This window comes from Ursus maritimus, unplaced genomic scaffold (genome assembly GCF_017311325.1).
Source record: "Ursus maritimus isolate PB19 unplaced genomic scaffold, ASM1731132v1 scaffold_12, whole genome shotgun sequence".
Lineage (NCBI taxonomy): Eukaryota > Metazoa > Chordata > Mammalia > Carnivora > Ursidae > Ursus > Ursus maritimus.
The window spans coordinates 32964889-32988192 of record NW_024423564.1 but is presented as its reverse complement, the minus strand read 5'-3'; the positions used below and the strand labels follow the sequence as shown (position 1 = coordinate 32988192).

At 33.8% G+C, this 23304-nt stretch overlaps 1 protein-coding gene across 1 annotated transcript; it reads left to right on the top strand.

Moving 5' to 3' along the window:
* The first annotated feature begins 1496 nt into the window (after positions 1-1496).
* On the top strand, positions 1497-22036 carry LOC103663105 (calcium-activated chloride channel regulator 1-like). The gene is made up of 14 exons (XM_008690815.1): positions 1497-1655; positions 2797-2937; positions 3134-3281; positions 3647-3755; positions 5776-5956; positions 10351-10578; positions 11403-11627; positions 13806-13983; positions 15071-15171; positions 15516-15740; positions 16255-16525; positions 17077-17247; positions 17980-18219; positions 21690-22036. Exons 1-14 carry the CDS (start codon positions 1497-1499, stop codon positions 22034-22036), a joined length of 2724 nt encoding a protein of 907 aa, XP_008689037.1.
* The last annotated feature ends 1268 nt before the right edge of the window (positions 22037-23304 follow it).

The window sequence follows — 23304 nt, the reverse complement described above, 5'->3', positions numbered from 1 at the left end:
TAGGGGAGGTATACTATGTATATTAATAAAAAACAAACGCAATACAGTTTATATGTAATAAGTGATTCAAATGAGTACAAAAGAAAGGAAGATTATTTCTAATGTGGATAATATGAGATTTTATAGGTGAGACCACACCTAAGCCGGACAAAAAGGAAAGAATATTGTCAATAGATGGAGATGGTCAAAGAACATTACAATGAGCTTACAGTTTCACTTCTGACAATTTCTACTTTTGTCTTTTTCGGGTAGGCTCACAGACTCTATTCCCCAGTTAAACACTGGAAGACTGTATTTAAAGTTTTACAAAAGAAGCCAATGAAAATATAGAATATAATTGGAAAAAATTTATAACAAGCTTTGTATTTATAATATGATATATAATGTTTAATAATAAAGGATAATATTTAGTGAGTGCTCATTAGGGGCCAGGAGTCTTGTATGAAGTGCTTCCCAAAGAGCCATACACCTCTTATTAAGAATCATGTGACTGTCAGTGACTAAAGGCAAGGGTCAGCTTTAGATTTATCTGACTCCAAAGCCAGCCACAATGCTATGTGTACAACTATTTTTAAGCTAAGGGACATTGGCAGATTTGTTCAGTCCAAAAAAGAAATCTTAATTAAAGCTTATTAAGTTTTCACCTGGTTGACTCAGTCGGTTAAGCATCTGCCTTCAGCTCAGGTCATGATCTCAGGGTCCTGGGATCCAGTTCTATGTCAGGCTTCCTGCTCAGTGGGGAGTCTGCTTCTCCCTCTGCCTATCCGCCCTGCCCCCCCCCACTCATGCTCACTCTCTTAAATAAAAATATAAAAATCTTTTAAAAATTTTTAAAAAGCATATTGTTTTCAAGTTATACAAGACTTAACAGCATTCAATCTATTTGAAAACTGAAATACACAGGTAGTTATCACAGAAGGTAATCAATAAACCCATTTTCTTCTTGATCCATAGTTGTCCCTGACCACTGTGATTATATCACTCCCACCTAAAGGAAGTCTTTGACCCTGATTCATTGCCACTCCCACTCTAGTTCCTTCATTTGTTTTTTGTTTTGTTTTGTTTTTCAAACACACCTTTCTCATCTGCTCTTTCCTGGTGCTTTTTATTTCAGTTCCTCATCCTTCAATAAAGTCCTTTTCTATGAAAAGATCCCAGGACTGGACAATCTCTTAATGATGATGACAATGACCATGACTAACCACCATGATGAAGATGACAATTACACAACCTAAAGAATTACTCAACTCAATGAGTACTTAAGACCTCAACTGTCAGAGAAAGTGTGATAAATGTGTTCCGCATAATCCCCATTGTTATTTAACAACTTAAATCTTTAGGATAAAGAAGTGAGATAAGGAAGTTCATCAAAATATTTTAGTAATTCATAATGTTACATTTGTGCACATATTTTGGTCTAGATTCAAATTCCTGAGTTAAGGAGATACATAAATACTCTCCTTGCATTTCTGTAAGGTTTATTGTAATGTGCAATAATGGTGCTCAGTCTATATGTTGTTCTCTTCCTAGCTTTACATCTCTTGCCTGGAGTGAAAAGCTCAATGGCAAATTTGAATAACAATGGATATGATGGCATTGTAATTGCAATTAACCCTGGGGTACCAGAAGATGAAAAACTCATTCAAAACATAAAGGTAAGAGAGAAAATTTTATTATACACTTATTTTTATTCCAATAAGTATTTTCCAACCATGTTGCCACATACATATGCTCACAGTTACTACTTTCCAAAATTGCTTTGACAGTATTCATCATTTATGTAATATGTATCTAAACTGTCAAGATTAGCATCTGCTTAGTTTAAGTATGATTTCTCATATATTAAGAGTATTAGTCATTCCCCTAGTAAATTATCGAAAGGCCAAATTATAGTAGTTCTTCAACTTACTAAGCTAACAGAAAGACCTTAGACCTACTGGAGAATTCTTTTCGTATTCTACCTTTGTAAAGTTATTTGTATAATGTTTAAATAGCTAACCTACACTTAAGCTCTAGATCTTCATTATATATATTTTCAGTTGTTCATACTTGTTCAACTCTGAAAAATTAACAAACTCTGATGTATTTGATTTTAAAGAAAATATTGCATATTTCTGAAGTTGATTTACTTCTTAATTTTATTTGGGTTAGTCAGTATAATAAAAACATTTTATATATAGCATTTTAATATATACTATCTTCCTTGATCCTCTCAATAACTCTATGAGGTAAATTATTACGCTTGTTGCATAAATGAGAGAAGCTAATGATTTGTACAGTCTTAAAATAAGTGGTAAAACTGGAATGTGAAGCCAATGAGACCTACATATTTTTATTTTCATTACTGCTTGGTAAAACTTTGCCTTTTATGAAGACACTCCATATGAAAAAGTAACTCAAAATAACTCTAGAAAAGTGAATTCTTTTTCAATTCGAAAGTATAAAATCTATAAAACTATAAACTCAAGCTAATTATTAAACACCTCTTTTTAATTAAATAAGCAACTTGCCAACAAGCTCCCAGTCCTAATCCCCTTTGTATCTCACCCAGAATTCATTTCCCTCTCCCACCCATAATACTGAATGCAGGTCTGAATAGGTAAAAAATAGAGTTGATTTTTGGGCATGTGAAAATGAAAAGTTTACACACTAAAGAAACAGAGTAAAATTGCACTTATTTTTCAGTTAGGCTTTGCTGAAGTATTTGGGGGAAAGGGAGCTTAGATTTGCTTCTTCTTGTTTGTATATATACTTTCATGCTCATTTCATTATGAAATTGTTACCATATTTTGTCAGGAAATGGTAACTGAAGCTTCAACTTACTTGTTTCACGCCACCAAACGAAGAGTTTATTTCCGGAATGTAAGCATTTTAATTCCAAATACCTGGAAGTCAAAATCTGAGTACTCAATGCCCAAACAAGAATCATATGACCAGGTAGGGTATTTTATCTAGCTCCTACACTGCTTTTTTCTTCCTGTGCTTCCTAAAAATCAATACTCATAATTTTTTAGCAATTCCTAGCCACTACTTTAGTAATTTAATTAGTAATATTACTTGTCTTAATTTAGATAAAAGAAATCCTTGTTTCTATCACTCTTGTGATGTTTTGGTATATTCTTCTGCTTTTTAGGCAGATGTCATAGTTGCCAATCCTTACCTAAAATATGGAGATGATCCCTATACACTTCAATATGGACAATGTGGGGAAAAAGGACAATATATACATTTTACTCCAAACTTCTTGTTGACTAATAATTTGCCTATCTATGGGTCCCGAGGTAGAGATATCTATTTTATAATTTCATTTTTATTTCCATTGGAAACAAATATGACACTGTGATTGATGGTATTTTTAAAGATTTTTTAAAAAGAGAAATAAGTACTGATTAATATCTTTATCTAGAAATATAGTAGTTATATTCAACATAATTATATTTCTTTGTGTTTGTTTAATAATAAATTTAATAAAAATAAGTAATAAATACTAACCCATTTCAACATTTTTGACCTAATGAAAGGTGTCAATTTCTAAAGTTCTTTGACTCAATTAAGCTAAGGATCTTGGGGAGGGAGACATAATATACATGAACACTGTATTAAATATTCCAAATATAAATTTATGAGTGGCAATATTCTCTCATAGACAGAGTGTTTGTCCATGAGTGGGCCCACCTCCGATGGGGAATATTTGATGAGTATAATGTGGATCGGCCATTCTATATTTCCAGTCGGAACACTATTGAAGCAACAAGGTATCATTGTGTTGAACAAATGTGTTTTCAAAACTTTTCACTTAACTATTTTTAAATTTTCTATACTAGGCAAACAAAAGCTATCTCAGTGGTTGAATGCTCATACAGTTAATTGCAATATCCAACGTGTCCTACTACGTATATGTCCAGGTATTTCTGGGGATTCTACCTTAGAGTCAAGATCAATCAGGAATTGGGATTCATTTCAGTATTCATGGGGATTGTGCTAAAATATGTTATTGTCAGAGGAGAAAGGAAAAAGCTGTAGCCTAAACCTTAAGATATCTGAGAACTGGAGTTCAAGTTCCTATCATATCCTTTATTTCATTTTATTTATTTATTTTTCCCAATCATTTACTCCATTAGATTCATAACTCTTTAAGGTGAATCTGTTTCATTGAAACCAATTAAACTACTAAAGCTTCATGTTAAATATATTCTTCATTTAATCTTAAGCTAAAAAAAGTATTTTGCATAAGGATAAGTGAGTAAATGATTTTTGAAATATAAATATTTTATTATTATTATTATATTCCTTAAATATAAATATAATTCTGGGTAGATTTAGACAGGTCCTATTAATAAATAGATGAGATATTTAAATATGAGTATTAAAGAACAACAGAAATCAGTGTAATTGGAAACAAGTCTTGGGACAAAAAACATGTCAGAGAAAAGAGGTGTGAGAGAAACATGACTCTCCCCATGTCCTTCATGTTGTTCGCTTTATCCCTGCTGAGCTGCCTGGAGTCTCATGCAGATAGGGCTCTCACCCCATGCAACTCCTCCCCACACTACCTCCCTTATCCAAACAATGCTTGTTCATTCTTCCAGACTCAGTTTAAATGTTCGTTTCCCAAGTGTCTTTTTCCTATCCCTCCACTTGGTGTTAGATGTGAGAATGTCCCCAAGGCAATACACATGGCCTTCTCTCATATGGAGCAGTAGTGGTCTGTGTAATTTTATTTTCCACACTAGACTTTAAGATCCTTGAGGACTGACTATTTTTTTAATTCCCTAGACTGGGGCCTGGGACAGAGTAAAGTAACAAAGAATATATCAAATAACAAATTTTTGATAAATCAATGGAAAACGAATAAGTTTTCTTATCAGTCATAAAAAGAGACATATTATGAAAACAATTATCTAAAATAACATTTAATGAATTTCTACTGTGTGCCAGGCACTTTGTGTGTTTAATTTTTAGGCTTACCCTAGCACTAACCCTCTTGGAATATATGCCTCACCATCTCCTTTAATCCTTGCAATACAAAAAAATTTATCTAAGTGGATTAATATCATGACACTTAATATTAATGCAGAATAAAACTAAATCCTACAGATAACTAGAAACTCTTTAGAATCTTTTACCCATACTCCACCCCCCATTCCTTGCCAGGAAATTGACAATTATCTTACTTATCATAAAGACTAAACGGTTTGTTTGAATGCACAAGCATTTCCATGCAATGCTTATTTTTATTTTGTCCTACAATCTAGCTCAGTGGATTTCAAAATGTAAATTGCAAAATCCTATAAACACAAAACCACACATGGTTTTGTATGTCTGGTATACATGCATATGTGTACATATGTTTATATCTACATAGCAATATGTGTGTATGTGTTTGTATCACACACATAGAAACTTAAGAGGGTTTTCAGCATTATGTTGACTCCCTCATCCCCACTAGGAAGCAACTCCTCTGTATCTCTTAACTCATTTTATCTTCACAACATCCCTATAGCTTAGGAATTATCTTTAGTTCAAGGTCACAAGGATAATAGATTTATTGATTACATTAGTGAGCAGTGAATGTTAATAACTATGAGTTGGCATGATTGTTCTTATTGATATCAATTGTAAATAGAGGCAGGACACTGTGACTTCTTCTGTCAAAATGAAATGTTTGTCCATGATCTGTAGCAATTATCATTAAGGGAAAGATTGTAGGACGTTAGTCTTTTCTCATGATTTCTGGTCTTCATATATAAATATAATTTAATTCTTTCATCATAGATGTTCAACTCATATTACTGGCATTAATGTGGTTTTCAAGGAATGTCAGGGAAGCAGCTGTATAACAAGGCCATGCAGGCGTGACTCACAGACAGGACTGTATGAAGCAAAGTGTACATTTATCCCAGAAAAATCCCAGACTGCAAGGGACTCCATAATGTTTGTGCAAAGTCTCGATTCTGTAAGTACCTTCTTTTTCTAGCTTCACAAAGGAACACTTCAGGAAAAATTAATTAGAGAAGCTATATTTTCTACTATGAAATTATGTATACCAAAAGAAATGAAGGAGATTACTCAGACAATTAACTTAATGGCTACTTTCGCTAGCCTGTGTCAGGGTATGTCCATAAATTATTCCACCTTTTTTTATAAACCTGTTTCTTTTCTTCAGAAGTAGAACTGTACCCTTTTCACTGATAACACACATTATTTCTTACAACATCCCTTCCCTCATTTGACTTCTGTAGATTTATATAGTTCTAAAACTACAACCTTACTTTTAATTCTCCCTTCTAAGTGTTAGTCATACTACTTTTCCAAAGTAACTCATTCTATAGCTTTGGAAAAGTACTGACATTCTAGATTTTCTAGTATCTTCACGCTAAAGTACATCAAGCTATTGCAAAGTGATACTGTGAAAATATACATGGTTCTGTTTCTACATGACAAACTTAAGGGAAAAGTTCACAATTACCAGGCCGATCAATTATAAAATAATAACACAATAATTCAAGTTTTAAAGCTAATGTTTGACCTGAAATATCTGGTTTCAATGTATAAAGTTCAGTGGATAAGAACAGGTGCCTTGGAGTCAGAAAGACTTGCTATCAAAACTCAGTCTGTCATTTTCAAACTGTGTCATTACAAGCAAACTGTTAAATCTGAAATTTAGTTCTCTAGTCTCATAAATGGAAATTATAATACGTTACAGGTGATTGTTGTTAGGTTCACAAGAGCTAGTATGAATAAAGTATGATCACAGTGCTTAGCACACGGTGAGTATAAAATAAACTTTAAAGTTTTAGTTTTTAAAATTTATAAAATATTTGGATAATAGTCAATTGTCTCTTTCCTGGGATAAATCCAAACTTAATTAATGTAAACATATTGTAGTTACCTAATGAAGGTTTCTAAGCATGTAAAAAAGATTTTTAAATATGAAAGTTATCAAAAACAAATCAAAATAAAGTATACTACCTCTAGATAGTAAGACTAACTTATTTAAAAGAAGCAATATTCCATATACTAAATCACCAGCAACAAATACTTCTTTGGGTAGAGGTTTGTAAAGGCCTATTATCTCCAATAAAATTTAAAATTGTTTTAGAGCCTAGGGCACTAATGATGAAGAACTTGAATCAAAATATAGACTTAATATTTGCTAAAACTTTTAAAAGAACCTAATTAGTTATTTAAGTAGAAGTTGTTTTCCAGCCTAAAAAAGGCTCCTTCTAGAAATAGTTGAAACATGAGTTAAGAAAGTTCAGTTTAACCTGCTGAACCTGGATCAGAATTCAGCATCCAAGTAGGTATCAGATCATGTGACACAAGAGGATAAATGGAATATGTACTGTCTGTACCAAGCTATAAATCCCAAAAGCATCTGACTGTCAGGAAATAACTCATGCTGCCTACCTGAGAGATAAATAATAATGAAGAACATCATACAGCTAAAATACAGATGGCAACTAATCTTATAAGCCATGTCTCAGAGATAAATACTGCACATCTTGTCCAGAATAACACTAACTTCTAGTTATCATAACACAAATTAAATAAACTGCATACCATCTGTACCCAGGGCATCAGCTCACCCAAGACAGATATGACCTGAAATACCGAATGTTCAATTCCATGATTTCCTTCCCTTCAACTTCATTATTTCCACTTCATGCCCAGCACTGTATTAGGAGCTGGAAATACAGAAATAATTAAAGATAACTGCTCTTGACAGACTCAGTTTAATAAGAAAGGTAGAGAAATAAGAAAAAATATATATGAATATAAAGTATGACGATATATAAACCAAGTGCTATGGGAGTACAGCAAACATCTCCACCTGGAGGTCAGAAAATTGTTTCTAAAGAGATTTAAAAAAAAAAAGTATTTGAAAAGGAATGAGTACGAACTTGCCAAAATAGAAATAGGAAGGGCAATTTTAAGTAAAAAACAAAACGAAAAGAACAGTTTATAAAAGCAAAGAGTGGGGAAAAGTGCAGGGATGCCATGCATGATTGTACAAGCTGAGCACTGCCCAAATTATCTGCATCATGGTCATTAAAAATTTTAATATTTATTAGAACAATTTTCAGATAAATAGCAGCAGGAAAAAAAAAACTTGAGAACGGGTCACCTTTTCTAATTTGCATAAGATTTCCTGTCTCTTTTCCCATTTGGGTTAGCAAAGATCCTTGCGAAGATTTCTAGCATACTCTAAGAACAGGAAAAAAAATCAGTGTGGTATAAGCAGAGGATGGTGAGAGCAAGGAGGAGGAAACAAGATTGAAAGAACAAACTGGGACCTACAAAGCAAAGGTGTTTGGATTTTATCTTAACAGCTTCAGACTGGTGGTATCAGCTTAATTCTTTCAGGAAGATAACTGCACTAACAGTGAGGAGGAAAATGGAGTGAGATGACAGGGGCAGAGAGAGTAGTCAGAAGGCTACAGCAATAGATTAGAGACGTGAAGTCTCCAAATAAATAAAGTCTGCAGTGGCAGTGGCAGGGGAAAAGGGACCAGATTTGATGGGCATTTCATATCAGCAAGACTTGATTATCAATCACCACTTTGATTAAAACTGTATTTTTCTCCCATGCAATGAACACCTTCTGGGATATGTCAATCGTTCTGAAGTCAATGCTAAGTGAAATAAGTCAAGCAGAGAAAGACAATTATCATGTGGTTTCTCTCATCTATGGAACATAAGAACTAGGAAGATCAGTAGGAGAAGAAAGGGATAAAGAAAAGGGGGGTAATCAGAAGGGAGAATGAAGCATGAGAGACTATGGACTCTGACAAACAAACTGTGGGCTTCAGAGAGGAGGGGGGTGGGGGAATGGGATAGGCTGGTGATGGGTAGTAAGGAGGGGAAGTATTGCATGGTGCACTGGATGTTATACGCAACTAATGAATCATCGAACTTTACATCAAAAAACAGGGATGTACTATATGGTGACTAACATAATATAATAAAAAATATTTTAAAAAATGAAGTCAATGTAAATCATCCATATTAGAAGAAAAACAAAATCTTAACATTTAAATAAAAGGCATTCAAATTTAATAATTTAGTTCTAAATTTGAGCTTGTATCTGGAGACTTTGTATTGGGAGTGCATTTTTAAACATGCAATGCCACTTATAAAAATATTTCTCAGGGTGCCTGGGTGGTTCAGTTGGTTAAGCATCCAACTCTTGATTATGGTTTAGGTCATGATCTCAGAGTCCTGGGATCGAGCCCCAGGTTGGCTCTGTGCTCAGCGGGGAGTCTGCATAAGGATTCTCTCTCTCCCTCTCCCTCAGCCCCTCCCCCTACGTACACGAACATGAGCACCCTCTCTCTCTAATAAATATTTAAAAAATATATTTCTGATAAGCTGAGGCTTACTGCAAGAAGAATTCCTTCTTGAATGCTGCATTAGTTTATGGGAGCAGTTTTCCAAGTTACTAAATTCTTAAAACTCAGAGAATTTTCACAGATTCTATAGTAAGGAAATATCATTTGGCAGAATTGCTGGATACAACTCACCATTTGCAACTGAAAGAGCAGCAATCACATTTCCTTATTTTCTCCCTACATTTTCATTACTTTATCAGGAATATTATTTTATGTCAGAGTTCACCAAAGCCAAAAATAATCCAGCTTGTTAAAATATCTGTTCTCTGGGCCCCTGGGTGGCTCAGTAGGTTAAGTGTCTGCCTTCGGCTCAGGTCATGATCCCACGATCCTGGAATCCAGCACACTCCGGGATCAAGCCTGATGCTCCCTGCTCAGTGGCAAGTCTGCTTCTCCTCCCTTTGCCCTTCACCCCATTTGTGTTCTCTCTCTCAAATAAATAAATAAATAATCTTTAAAAGAAGAAAGAAAGAAAAAGAATAGATGAAAGAAAATATCTGTTCTCAAGTTTTTTGGTCAACTATAAAGATATAGAAAACACTTAGGCAATTAAAGAAGGTCATTTTCTTTATCTCACTTTTAAAGGGCAGTGAGAAATTACTGCAAATCCAGTCCCTTTTCCACTAAACTTAATTCAAGCTTGAGTCACCCAAGAGTCCAGAAGGGAAAATAAGAAGTTAACTTAAGCAGTTGTACCAGCCACCACGTTCCCCCCCACCCCAACTGTCATGATCTCCCTATACCTAAAAGAATCATCAAAAACTTTCCAGTGATGGTTTCACCTTGCTTCTTCTCTATTGACGTATGCAAAATGGATGTGAGACTGTTAGATTATGAAATAATTTTTAATTGTCAGGAGATAAAATCTGTGGAGGATGTATGTGGCAGCCAGCTGCATATTTAGAAAGTAATGCTTACCAATTATTTTAATAGTGTCTTCTAATTGATTTTTTTCCAGGTAACTGAATTTTGTACAGCAAAGACTCACAATACAGAAGCTCCAAACCTACAAAACAAAATGTGTAGTAGCAGAAGCACATGGGATGTAATTATGGACTCTGATGATTTTCGGAATGCATCTCCCATGAAAGGAACTGATCCACCACCTCATCCTACATTTTCATTGCTGAAGTCCAAACAGCGAGTAGTCTGTTTGGTACTTGATAAATCTGGAAGCATGAGCTCGGTAAAACATTTATTTGTTAGTTCTGTTAAATTAAGTAGCTAAGCTACTGGAAATATAATTTAATCTTAGGTTTAATTCTATTAAGCTAACTAAAATATGTATTTATTACCCTAATAACTTTTAGTACAATAATTCTATATAGACAAGTACTAGAAGATAATACACTAAAATAATTGTTACATTAAGATGATTGGACTATGGATTATGTTTATTCTTTAACTTTTAGTTCTAACAAACTAGAAATACTATAACTGAACAAAAAAGTTTATCCATAATTCCACCATTGAGCATATGTCATTCCAGTCTTCTTTCTGTTTGTGTAATTGTTTTTCCTCCTCAAAAATGTGATTATATTTTGTATAATATTTTATAATATGATTTTTTTTACTTACTATACCTTAAATACTCCCTATGGAAAAAAATGATTTCATGATATAATTGTTAATGATTGTATCATATGCGCATACTATAATTTAGTCAGCCTCCTGTTACTGGACATTTTAGAGTTTTCAGCTTGTTATAAAAATTATGTTGCAATGAACATTTTTGTATGCATTTTTAAATTATTTTCTTAGCAGAAATTCCTGAATATAAAACTGTTAAATAAAAAGGCACAGATTTTTAAGGCTTTACTAAGTATAACATGACTGATTTTTCAATTTTTTCTTTAATATTATTTCTTTTTAATAAAATAAAGGACTCAAATTCTAAAACACGGTAATCAATTACTATCAAGATCTCTGGCCCATGAACAACTCTGTCTTTCACCAATCTGTCAAGAGTTGAGGAGACTCAGGAATTAATCAGACATCTTTTTCTTACAGGAAGACCGTCTCTTTCGAATGAATCAAGCAGCAGAACTATACTTGATTCAAATTATTGAAAAGGGATCTTTGGTTGGGATGGTCACATTTGAAAGTTTGGCTACAACCCTAAACTACCTAACAGAAATAATTGGTGATAATGCTTATGAAAAGATCACTGCAAATCTGCCTCAAGAAGCTAGTGGTGGAACTTCAATTTGCAGTGGTCTCAGAGCAGGATTCCAGGTAAAATAAAAATGCTTTTCTAAATATCATTTGCCATTTACCATTGTTTTTATTTTTACCCCACTATCTTTGAACAAGGCTCATGAGCTCATAGGTCCCTTACCGAAATAGTATATTTTTTAAAAGACTCCTCTACTGTCTGTTGTTTACAGCTGGGTAGCCTCTCTGAGTGTGTTTATTGCACCAATGTACTCTTGAGTTACTGAGTTTTGCATTGGGGAATGGTCAAGAAAGGGAAGAAAAATCCAGCATGCACATAATCACTGCAATTTTATTGAGGAGTTCACCATTTCTTCATCACTCCCAACGTCTGAACTACTATTAGTAAACAATAATGTTGTTGAAGGGACTGTGGAAGAGGGAAATTAGTACTCTTTCTATGTTATAAAGAAAACCCTAATTCATCAAGTTAAATTGACAATTAAAAATCACAAAGATAGTTCCTCAAGCAGTATAGTACCAAACCCAAGAAACACCGGTGGAAGTTTAATGAAATAAAAATTGTGAAATAAAATATTGGGAGCAACTTTTCAGCACTATATTAACCTGCCTTATGGTATGTATTTGAATTTCCTCTAACCGAAGATAGCCTCTGTTGAAGCCTATTTGTTGTCATTTTTTAAGTCACAAAAACAGAAAACTGCTTTCCTTCACTGACCCTCTCATTGTTTCACCTAAAAAAGTAGAGCTTATTACACTTTTCCAGGCCACTAATTAATACCATCTCTTACCTTTCTCGTGCAGTCTAATTTTTATAAAGCATGTTGTTTTAAGAAGGCACACAGGCTCTGGATTCAGGCAAACCTAGGATTCTGGCTCTATTATTTATTAGCTAAATGACCTTGGGTAAGATACCAACTCAGAAAGTCTTAGTTTACTCAACTACGGAATGTGGAAAACAATAGTACCTATCTCATTTAATTATGAGAATTATGTAAGATAAGTAAGTGCTCAAGAAAGGACTGCTATTATTATAACAAAAATAATTCTTATATGTGTTTATTCACTTGTAAAATATGATAGTATTATATATTGGGAATGTGTCTTAATGTTTTAACATATTGCTTCGTATGTTTTTCTTAATATATTTTGATATATATCTATGGATATTTTGACCACAGAGTCTATTGCTAAACAGATTATGTCAAGTCACATTCAAAGTTATAAATACGTCTTAATTACTTTTAAAACAAAACCATAGCAATAGATAGCATTGTACTTACATAATCATCACCATAACAGCTAAAATTTATTGAGCATGTACTACATTATTGCCTATGTTAAATACATGTATGATCTTATTTATCTTTACCATTACTTTTTTAGTCAGGTATTATTATTATACCCATTTTGCACATAAGGAAGCTAAGGTTCAGAGTAATTAAATATCATTCTTAAGATCATATAGTCAGTAACTAGCAAATCTAGGTAGGATTCAAAACCTGGTCTTTCTTATTCCAAAATCCAAAAAGCTAATCATTACACTGTGCTATTTAGAGAACTCTATTATACATGGCGGGGAACTAAATGCTAGATATTCTATTTAGCAAATGGCAGAGGTAGAATTTACTCTCAATTTGTCTGACTAAAGATTTTTAGCAAATACTCTTGATAGAAATCAGGAAAAGACAAAAAAATTTATAATACTTGATAAATTTATGAACTTCCTACTTTAGGGCAGGTCAATGTTTTTTCCAGGAAATCCTCAGATTCTTCAATGATCAACTAAAATACATAAAAAGGCACATCATTTAACTTTGCATACCTGCCTTTAGTCATGGCCTTGCAAATGTTGCCTAGTATGCTGCCAAAACTGCCAGGGTCATTTGCCTCTACCTCAAGCATCTCCTGAAATAATAATAATAACTAACATTCACTTAGTACTTACTATTTGCTAGGCATTGTTCTAAGTGTTTTATTATTTCTCTCTTGGGTAGCTTGAATATATCTGAAAGGATTAGAAGCACTGTTAACACTTTGTCTTGAAAACCTACAAGACTATTGTACATTACACTCATTTCTATGCCAACTCAGCCTGGAATGACAATGCAGTTTCCTTTTGCTTACTCTGATGCATAGGCCTAAAGACTTCTCCAAGACTAAAGAGTGGGTTTATTCTTATTTTAAATTTATTGAGTTATGATATTCTGTACTAATCATCTGATTTTTCATTACCAGGCAATTATCCACAGTAACCAGAGTACTTCTGGTTCTGAAATCATATTACTAACAGATGGGGAAGATGATCAAATAAGCTCATGCTTTGAGGAGGTAAAGCAAAGTGGTGCAATCATCCACACCATTGCTCTGGGACGTTCTGCTGCCAGAGAACTGGAGACCCTGTCAAATATGACTGGTAAACCTTTGGAATATAGTTTGAATAGAAAATATATTTTCAGTCTCTCCCATTAGCAGGGCTCTTTCCCCTTAAACTGCAACACTGCTCATACATTTCCTATCCTAAATTTTAATCTTTGTCCCTTCCTTGTCCTTATCCTTCAAATTAATCTTTCCTCTTCCCTGCCCCCACCTCTCTGCATTTCTACATATACCAGCTTCTAATATCGTCAATATTCTCTGTCTTCATTAATTTCTCACCACTTTCTACCAATACCACCAAATTGAAACTTCTTTCTCCATGGCTACTAATGACTTCCTCAACTGCAATTCCAAAATTCTTGCTCATATTTGTCCTGTTCAATCATACAGTCAAGATTCAGATAACCCTAATTCACAGAAGAAGAAATGGAAACCTACAGAGTACAAACAATTTGCCCAAGGCTATAAAGTCCTGATTACCAGTTCTTGCCCCCAGCAATCCATCCTCTTCCGTTGGTTTTTTGGTTTTTTGGGTTTTTTTGTGTTTTTTTTTTTCATTTTTTGAGAAAGAAAAAAGAGAGCATGTGTGTACACAAGGTGGGGGGGGGGGCAGAGAGAGAGGGAGAGAGAGAATCTTAAGCAGGCTGCATGCCCAGCACAGAGCCCCTGGAGGGGCTGGATCTCATGACCCTGAGATCATGACCTGAGCCAAAATCAAGAGTCGGACACCTAACTGACTGAGCTGCCCAAGCGTCCCCATCCTTTTCCATTCCTTATTCCTGTGTAATTTCTTTGTTAACTCCTATATTATTTATTTTCTCACTTAATTTTTACTTAATTCTAAACTGGTATTCTCTAAAATTGTTTTGGTATACCTTAGACACAACTAAAAATAAGCAGCTTGTTCAAAATATCGTCTTAAATTTCATTTTTATAACAGTATTTAGGGATTAGATCAGCTTTACTAATGTGTCAGGCCCTTACATCTAATGACTGATATAAAAACAATAATATTTGGCCAGTTCTTTAAGTTTTCTTCAAATTTATATTGATAAGAGCACAAGAACAGCATGATTTTCCCAATAAAAATTAGTATTATAAAAGTAAATACAATTCCATTTTAGGAGGATATCGTTTTTATGCCAATAAAGACATAAATGGCCTTACTGATGCTTTCAGTAGAATTTCATCTAGAAGTGGCAGCATCACTCAGCAGGCTATTCAGGTTGGTATCTCAGAAAAATTATTTGCCTTTTCACATTTGTAATAAATTTCCATTATCTTAGTCATTTCTTTCTCTAATAAATAACTCTTTTGCCTGAAAATATTTTACTGAAAAACATTCTTACTGAATTTGCTTTTCTGTGACACTTGTAGCCATCTTTTTTCTGATTCATCTATTATTTATAATCATAATGTTTTTATTTGTAAAATTCTTGAAAATAATTCTTATTTCATTGAAATCTTAGACATAAATTTAGAATTACTCTGAACTGACAAAGCTTTGAAATTTTATTAACTATAATTACAGATTGGTTCTTTCTGTTCTTTGTTTTATTTACATAACAGCTAGAAAGTAAAGCCTTGAATATTACAGGAAGAAAATGGATAAATGGTACAGTACCTGTGGATAGTACAATTGGAAATGACACTTTCTTTGTTGTCACATGGACAATACAAAAGCCAGAAATTCTTCTCCAAGATCCAAAAGGAACAAAATATGAAGCCTCAGATTTCAAAGTAGATAAACTAAATATTCGGTCTGCCCGTCTTCGAATACCAGGTATTGCAGAGGTAAGAATATTCTTTTATTTTCTCCATGATTTATCAATCAACTTCGAGGGGGAAAAGTGAAGATAACATCTACTACACTGTCAATATTAAAGCAGCAACAGATCATCTGTCACAAAAAAGAAGCCAAGGGATGCCTGAGTGGTATCAGTTAAATGTCCAACTCCTGGTTTCAGCTCAGGTTGTGATTTTGGGATCCTGAGATCGAGCCCCATGTCAGGCTCTGTGCTCAGCATGGAGTTTAAGACAGTCTCTCCCTCTACCCTTCCCTCTGCCCCTCCCCGTACCAATACCCCACCCTGCCCCTGCTCTTTCTCTCACTCTCATTCTCTCTCAAAATAATCTTAAAAAAAAAAACCAAGAATAGAGATTTGTATCCATACTATTTACCAGCTTATAAAATTGAATATTAAAAATCATTACTATTACTCTGCTTAAATTTCTAAATAATTTTTTATTCCAACCAAGAATAGGAAAGTATTACAAAAACTCTCAAATAGATATGTTGGATTTTCAGACAGGTACTTGGACTTACAGCCTTCTAAATAAACATGCCAAATCTCAGATGCTAACGGTGACAATGACTACTCGAGCAAGAAGTCCTACCACACTCCCGGTAATTGCAACTGCTCACATGAGCCGAAGTACAACACATTATCCTAGCCCAATGATTGTTTACGCACAAGTCAGTCAAGGGTTTTTGCCTGTTCTGGGAATCAACGTAACAGCCATTATAGAAACCGAAGATGGACATCAAGTAATAATGGAGCTTTGGGACAATGGTGCAGGTAATAAGAATCTGCATCAACTTTCACTGAACCTAAAATCCTACTACAGTTGCATAACTTAGAAATCAATATTTCCTACGTATGTGAATGAATCAATTTTTAAGTAAATCAAATTTGATTTTTGTTTTTAATACTTTTTATTCTGCTATCTTGACTACACTTAGATATGAGCACATTTATCTTTAAATTTTATGAACAATTTTACTTTCCTCATGGAAATTGAGTATAATTTTTCTCTATTTTATTAGTGTCAGTGTTTTGCATATGCCTCTTCCAGTTTAATTGTATTTTCCTTATTTTGTTAGGATTCCTATATGAAATAATAATAGCTAATGTTAATTAAATGTTTACCATGAATTACTTTCCCAAGGTAAAAGGTTAGCAAGTAGCCAGGCCAGGCTCTGAACCCAAGCAGTCTGATTCTGGGGTTCATGTACTTAAACCACCGTGCTATACTCACTCCCAAAATGATTGCCAACACTAGTGGTCATGAACGGTGCTTAGGACTTGTCATTCTGTTGAATGGCTAATTATTATATTATAATATCTAGGCGCTGATACTGTGAAGAATGATGGCATCTACTCAAGATATTTTACAGAATACCATGGAAATGGTAGATACAGTTTAAAAGTACATGCCCAAGCGAGAAATAACATCGCTAGACTAAGTTTAAGACAACAACAAAACAGAGCTATGTATATACCAGGCTATGTTGAAAATGGTAAGTGGCATTAATATAGAAATGTGTCATTTGTTTAGATAAGTTACATGTGGTAAGCACTGAAAATATTATGTACTATGGAAAACATACAATTATGTAATCATCTGTGTATTTCAAAGCCATATTTATGTTAAAAGACCTAGCACAGGACTATGCTTCCCACATGTTTTGTTTATACCCCCCTCAGTTCATTTCATTTACATTGAAAAAAAATTACTGGGGTGCCTGGGTGGCTTAGTCAGTTAAGTGTCTGCCTTCAGCTCAGGTCACAGGTCCCGGGATCAAGCCCCACATTGGGCTCCCTGCTCAGCGGGGAGCCTGCTTCTCCGTCTCCTTCTTCCTGCTACTTCCCCTGCTTGTGCTCTCTCTCTCTTTCTCTCTGTCAAATGAATAAATAAAATCTTTAAAAAAAAAATTACTGAGCACCTCTCTATGTGGCAAGCATTGTGCTAGATGATGTAGCTAAAAAGATAAATAAGACACCATCCTTGTGTTCAAAGAATTTACAGTTAAGTAATAAAGATAGGTGTGTTAAGAGATAGTTCTAACATTGCATAATGTCTCATCAATTTTAAAATGACACCAATAAAACAAGCTTTTTTTCACTAACAGGTGTTACTTTTTCAATGTCTACACTCAATCAATATTAAACCCTCTATGGCTGCAAGATGAGATTACAAAATAAAGAATAGACCTAGCATTATGAAAAGTCACAAAATTACTTTCTTGTAGGTAAAATTATACCGAACCCACCCAGACCTGAAGTCAAAGATGACGTGTCAGAAGCTAAAGTAGAAGACTTCAGCCGACTAACCTCTGGAGGGTCATTTACTGTATCAGGAGCTCCTCCTGCTGGTAGTCATACTCCTGTGTTCCCACCTGGCAAAATCACAGACCTTGAGGCTAAGGTTGAAGACGATCACATTCAACTTTCATGGACTGCCCCTGGCAACGTCCTTGACAAAGGAAAAGGTAAGTGTCATATTATGTTTTAAAATATATAAAAGAAATCCATTTGGCTTTCATTTGCTAGGAATTGTCTAATGTATAAATTATATGTATGGAGTGTTTACTATGGGCCATTACTCACCAACTTTCAGATATAAAAAAGAGGTAATGAACGGCCCAAATTATTTCTATATTTAATATCCTAGAAATCTAACCCACTCTTATCAGTTCTGTTGTGCCAAACTGCCTCTCACAATATGAACCATCTTAGAAATGACTTTGAGAAGAATGAGTTAACAGCTTTCTATTGCATCTTCTTCTCCCTTTAACAAAGAAAAGTTTTTCTAAGTGTTTCTGTATCTGTACAACTTCATTCATTCATTGATCTTTTGTTGAAACACTATTAGGTTCCTAAGAAATAAACCCTACTCTTAACAGTCAGTTGCGTGCAGAAGACAGTTTTGGCAAGTAAGCACACAATTGTACAGAATGTGATATGAAAAGTGTTGTTGTCAGCACAGGATGATATGGGAGCCCATTGGAAAGTCATAACTCCTAGGCAGGGGTTAAGATCACAAGGTATATCTTAAAAGGCTTCCCAGGGAAGACTATCCTTGACCTAAGATTTAAAGAATGAAAGAAATTAGCAAAGTTAAGTGAAGGTGTCCCATGGAGAGAGAGGATCATATGCAGAGAAACTCACTAGTTGGAGAAATTTGGCCATGGAGTTTGAATAAAGTTCAAAGCTGAAATATCTCATTCATTCAAAGTTCTTTATAATAAATTGTCCTCGTTCTAAAAGGTTGAGTCACTTTTATCTATACTTTAGACTGAATTTAACTAGTACTTATTGAATGCCTATCATATTCCAATATTGTGCTATACTAGTAGATTCTTTTGAGATAAAGCCAATCTTGCTATTTTCCCTTAAAGGTGGGAAAATGAAATCAATAGACCATATCAACATATACGATTTCTCAGGGGTTGTCAGAGCTGAAAAGCCCCATGTTCAACACTCTTTCCCCTGGATTACTATAAACCTCACACTGCGCGTACTCTCAAAAGAAAAGATGCTTTTTAATCTTTCATTTCCTATGTAGCATTTTTCAAAGCTGTATTTCTTTTTGTCACATTATATAAGGAAAAAAATCATTCTAAAACCAAAGAAAACGGAATACCCACAAAGAGCTCTTTTGTACTTCAATGTTGAAAACTCTTATCATGACGACTTTGGAAATACATTATTTTTTCATGCCATGATCCTTAAAGATATAGCAGAATTTAAAAAAAAAATACCTCCACTGAAAAAGCCACAAATAAATTTACCTGACCAAATGTTTAATTCTGAGTTCAATTCAGTCAAGATGGTGCCTTTACTTCAAGATTGGGTTCATAATAAATGCCCTCATGCTGATTATAGAAACCAAAAGAAGAAAGATTGCATTAAATCTGGATCCTGGGAGAGAAAGAACTTCACTATGTTTAACCTAAATAAACAAATACCTAAAATTAGGTGGAATCTAATCTCTCTTTCTTTGTGACAAATAAGAAGAGGTTGTAGTTGCTATCAAATGTTATCATCAAGCATTGCAAAAGAAGGCAGTGGCAGTATCTCAAAGAATAAATGAAAACCTCTATAAAATCCAATTAAATTCTTAAATTCTCAGGGACCCAGTTTCCATACCTGCCAAATATAAGAATTACTAGGTGACCTAGAAGTATTAAAACAAGTATATGTAATTCCAATATTTTATAATTCTATAATTCTATCACCTGGGGCATCAACTTAATGCCTATATTGTTGGTCAATAAGAGATCAAATACAAACCCAACACAGTGCCAGATACTCTAGTTGATACAAAAGGAATATAAAACATACCCTTTGTCCTAAGACAAAGAATATGATCTAATTGAAAAGATAAATTGAACATCCATAAAATAATCTAGAAAGCTCCATTCCATGAAATAGGAGTTCGTGGCAAAAAGTCATCAGGGTGGATAAAATATGTAAACAAGTCTTCATGAAGACGTTGGGCTTCCTGTTGGGCCTTGAAGAATGAGTACAATTTGCATAAATAGGGAGAGGGTGGCACATCCTGGGAGTCAGACAGGGAGAGAAGGAACCAAATAATATGATCAAGGTCAAAAAGCAAAATTTCACAATAAAATATCTAAATTAAAATAAAAGCTAGATGATAAATAAATTGATAGATAGATGAATGATAGATAGATAGAACCACCTAAATGGAAGGCAGGGTGTGTGTGAAGAGTAGTAAAATGGATTAATAAGGCCTATTATTGAAAAACTAGAATGTTAAGGCAGAGTGTCTGAATTTTTTTTAACCTATAAATTGAAGTTATTCACCACATATTTAAAACATTTTCAACATTTCATGAAAAAATAGTCTTCACTTCAAAAAAAGACATTTGATGTTTTATTTATGGCATTTAAGAATGTGAGAATATATTTTCATATTGATAGCTCTGGTAGATCTCTAAAAGCATTTTGGAATAAAAAAAATCACATCAGCATCTTCCTTTCTTTTCTTGACAAAGTAACAGTTATAATAATAACTAATATTTCAAACATTTAGGTCCCAGACATTCTGTTAAACACTTTTCATGCATTATCATATATAATTCTCACCACTCAAGTAGTATGCATTCAGTAAATATTTGTTGAATTAATTGAATGACTGAATCTCCACTTTATAGGTAAGAAAACTGAAGGTAAAAAAAAGTGAAATATATTTTTCTTTGTTACACAGCTGGAAAGTGTAGAATTAAGGTACTAATCAAAGTCTGCCTGAGCTCTTAAGCACATTTTAATTAGTACACATCCTAGCCTCTCTGCTTCCTTTTGCCCTTTATCCTTATCCCTGTCCTCCCACTCTACTGATCTCCCACTACCTCCTCCTATTACTCCCTCTCAGCTTAATGAGAAATAATACAGTTGTGAGGTACTGAATGTCTTCCCTATACTTGAATGTTACTGTGTTCCTTGTTCTAAAAGTAGATTCAGATCTTTATATTTCTATTTCTTAAAAAAAAAAAAAATCTAGGGGCGCCTGGGTGGCGCAGTCATTAAGCATCTGCCTTTGGCTTGGGACATGATCCCAGTGTTCTGGGACCGAGCCCCACATCAGGCTCCTCCAATAGGAGCCTGCTTCTTCCTCTCCCACTCCCCCTGCTTGTGTTCTCTCTCTCGCTGGCTGGCTGTCTCTGTCAAATAAGATTTAAAAAATCTAGATTTTGTTTTTTAGTACTATATGATTTTGAATTAATTTTTGTGATTAGATAACTAGATTAACAAACTGCTCACATATTTGTTCTTAAAAGAAAGAAGATGGAATAGTCAGATAAAACCTACATCTATGATTTCCATGTCCAAATCCTAGTGTGCATTTCTGATGGGCCTCTAAGTATAAGACAGTATGGTGGTAATAAGGCATCCTAGTGATTTTAATATACATGAAGTATCTATTGTTTTTCAGCCAACAGCTACATTATAAGAATAAGTAAGTGTTTCCTGGATCTCCAAGAAGATTTTGACAATGCTGCTTTAGTGAACACTACTAGTCTGATACCTAAGGAGGCTGGCTCAATAGAAAATTTTGAATTTAAACCAGAACCTTTTAAAATAGAAAATGGCACCAAATTCTATATTGCAATTCAAGCCATCCATGAAGGTAATCTCACCTCAGAGGTTTCTAACATTGCACAAGCAACCAAGTTTATTCCTCCACAGGAATCCAGTGTCCCTGCTTTGGGTACCAAGATTTTTGCAACCAGTTTGGCAATTTGGGGATTAGCTGTGATTTTTATCTATATTTTAAACTAAGAAGTGTATTAGAAATAATATTCAATTTATACATACTTGATTAACATTTATTTAGAATTTAACTTGCTATACTTGTCTATAACAAAACTCTTTGTAAATGTACAAAGTTGTAAATTTCCTAACTACTTGAGTTCATTAATACTAATTAATGAACTAATTAGTTGCTAAATGTAAATCAAAATGAATATACTATTTCCTATCTTTGAAAAATCCATTTATTAACACAATAAAAAAAGAAAATGCATATTTGTACTTGAAGGTGTTTCAAGAAGCATTTTCAGAGTGTACTACAAATTCATTTCATACATTAACAAAATCAGAATTCATCTAAGCTGTTTGAAAAATATTTATATATCAACAACAAACATAATTTTATGGTAAAATTATTTAGGTTTCATTCTTGCTTATGAATGAAAACTGCATATTTATATAAACTATAATCAAAATGGACAATAAAGATAATTTTTCAATGAGAAAGGTCTACAACAGTAAGAAGGTCAAATTTGTTTTTTATTATTAACAGTGGTATATTAAAGTTTTGACCCTAGGTATGACATGACTACTAGAAAGAATGCTTTTTTGTATGCATTGTGAAACATCACAATAAAGTCCTATTTATATTCTGAGACTTTATAAGGTCCTAAGAGTATCATCACCATGATGCCTCATCAGGGCAGGGCTTTCTTTTTCATTGCTGTATTCTCAGCTTCTAGAATAGTACTTGACACATAATTGATATCCAATAGATATTCACTAAACAAATTAATGAATATAGGGGAGTGGGGGGAGGGGCAAAATGTGTAAAGGGGAGTGAGAGGTACAGGCTTCCAGGTATGGAGTAAGTCACAGGAATAAAAGGCACAGCATAGAGGGGAAAAAGGGGGAAAAATCAATAAATATTTTCATACCTTCAAAGAAATTCAAATTTGGCCTGTGACATAAAAAATATCCACAAAGTATGATGTGCACATAGTATTGTGAGGACTTGATATAATGAAAACTAACCACTTAATAACAGTGATCTGAATCAACACATAGCCTTTCAGGAACTCAACTGTATTATGTCAATCAAATTTGTAACTCTCTAATAAAATGTAAATTCAGCTATTAATATAGCAATAGTGTGATTTTTTTCTAAGAAAGACAAAGAGTGATTGTTATATTAGAAGAAAATCCTTTGTTTATAGGCAGAAAGATTTTTAAAACTCTTTGATGTCTGAAAGGAGGAAGTATTGTTTTATATCTGGAAAAGTCAGGGGAAAAAACCA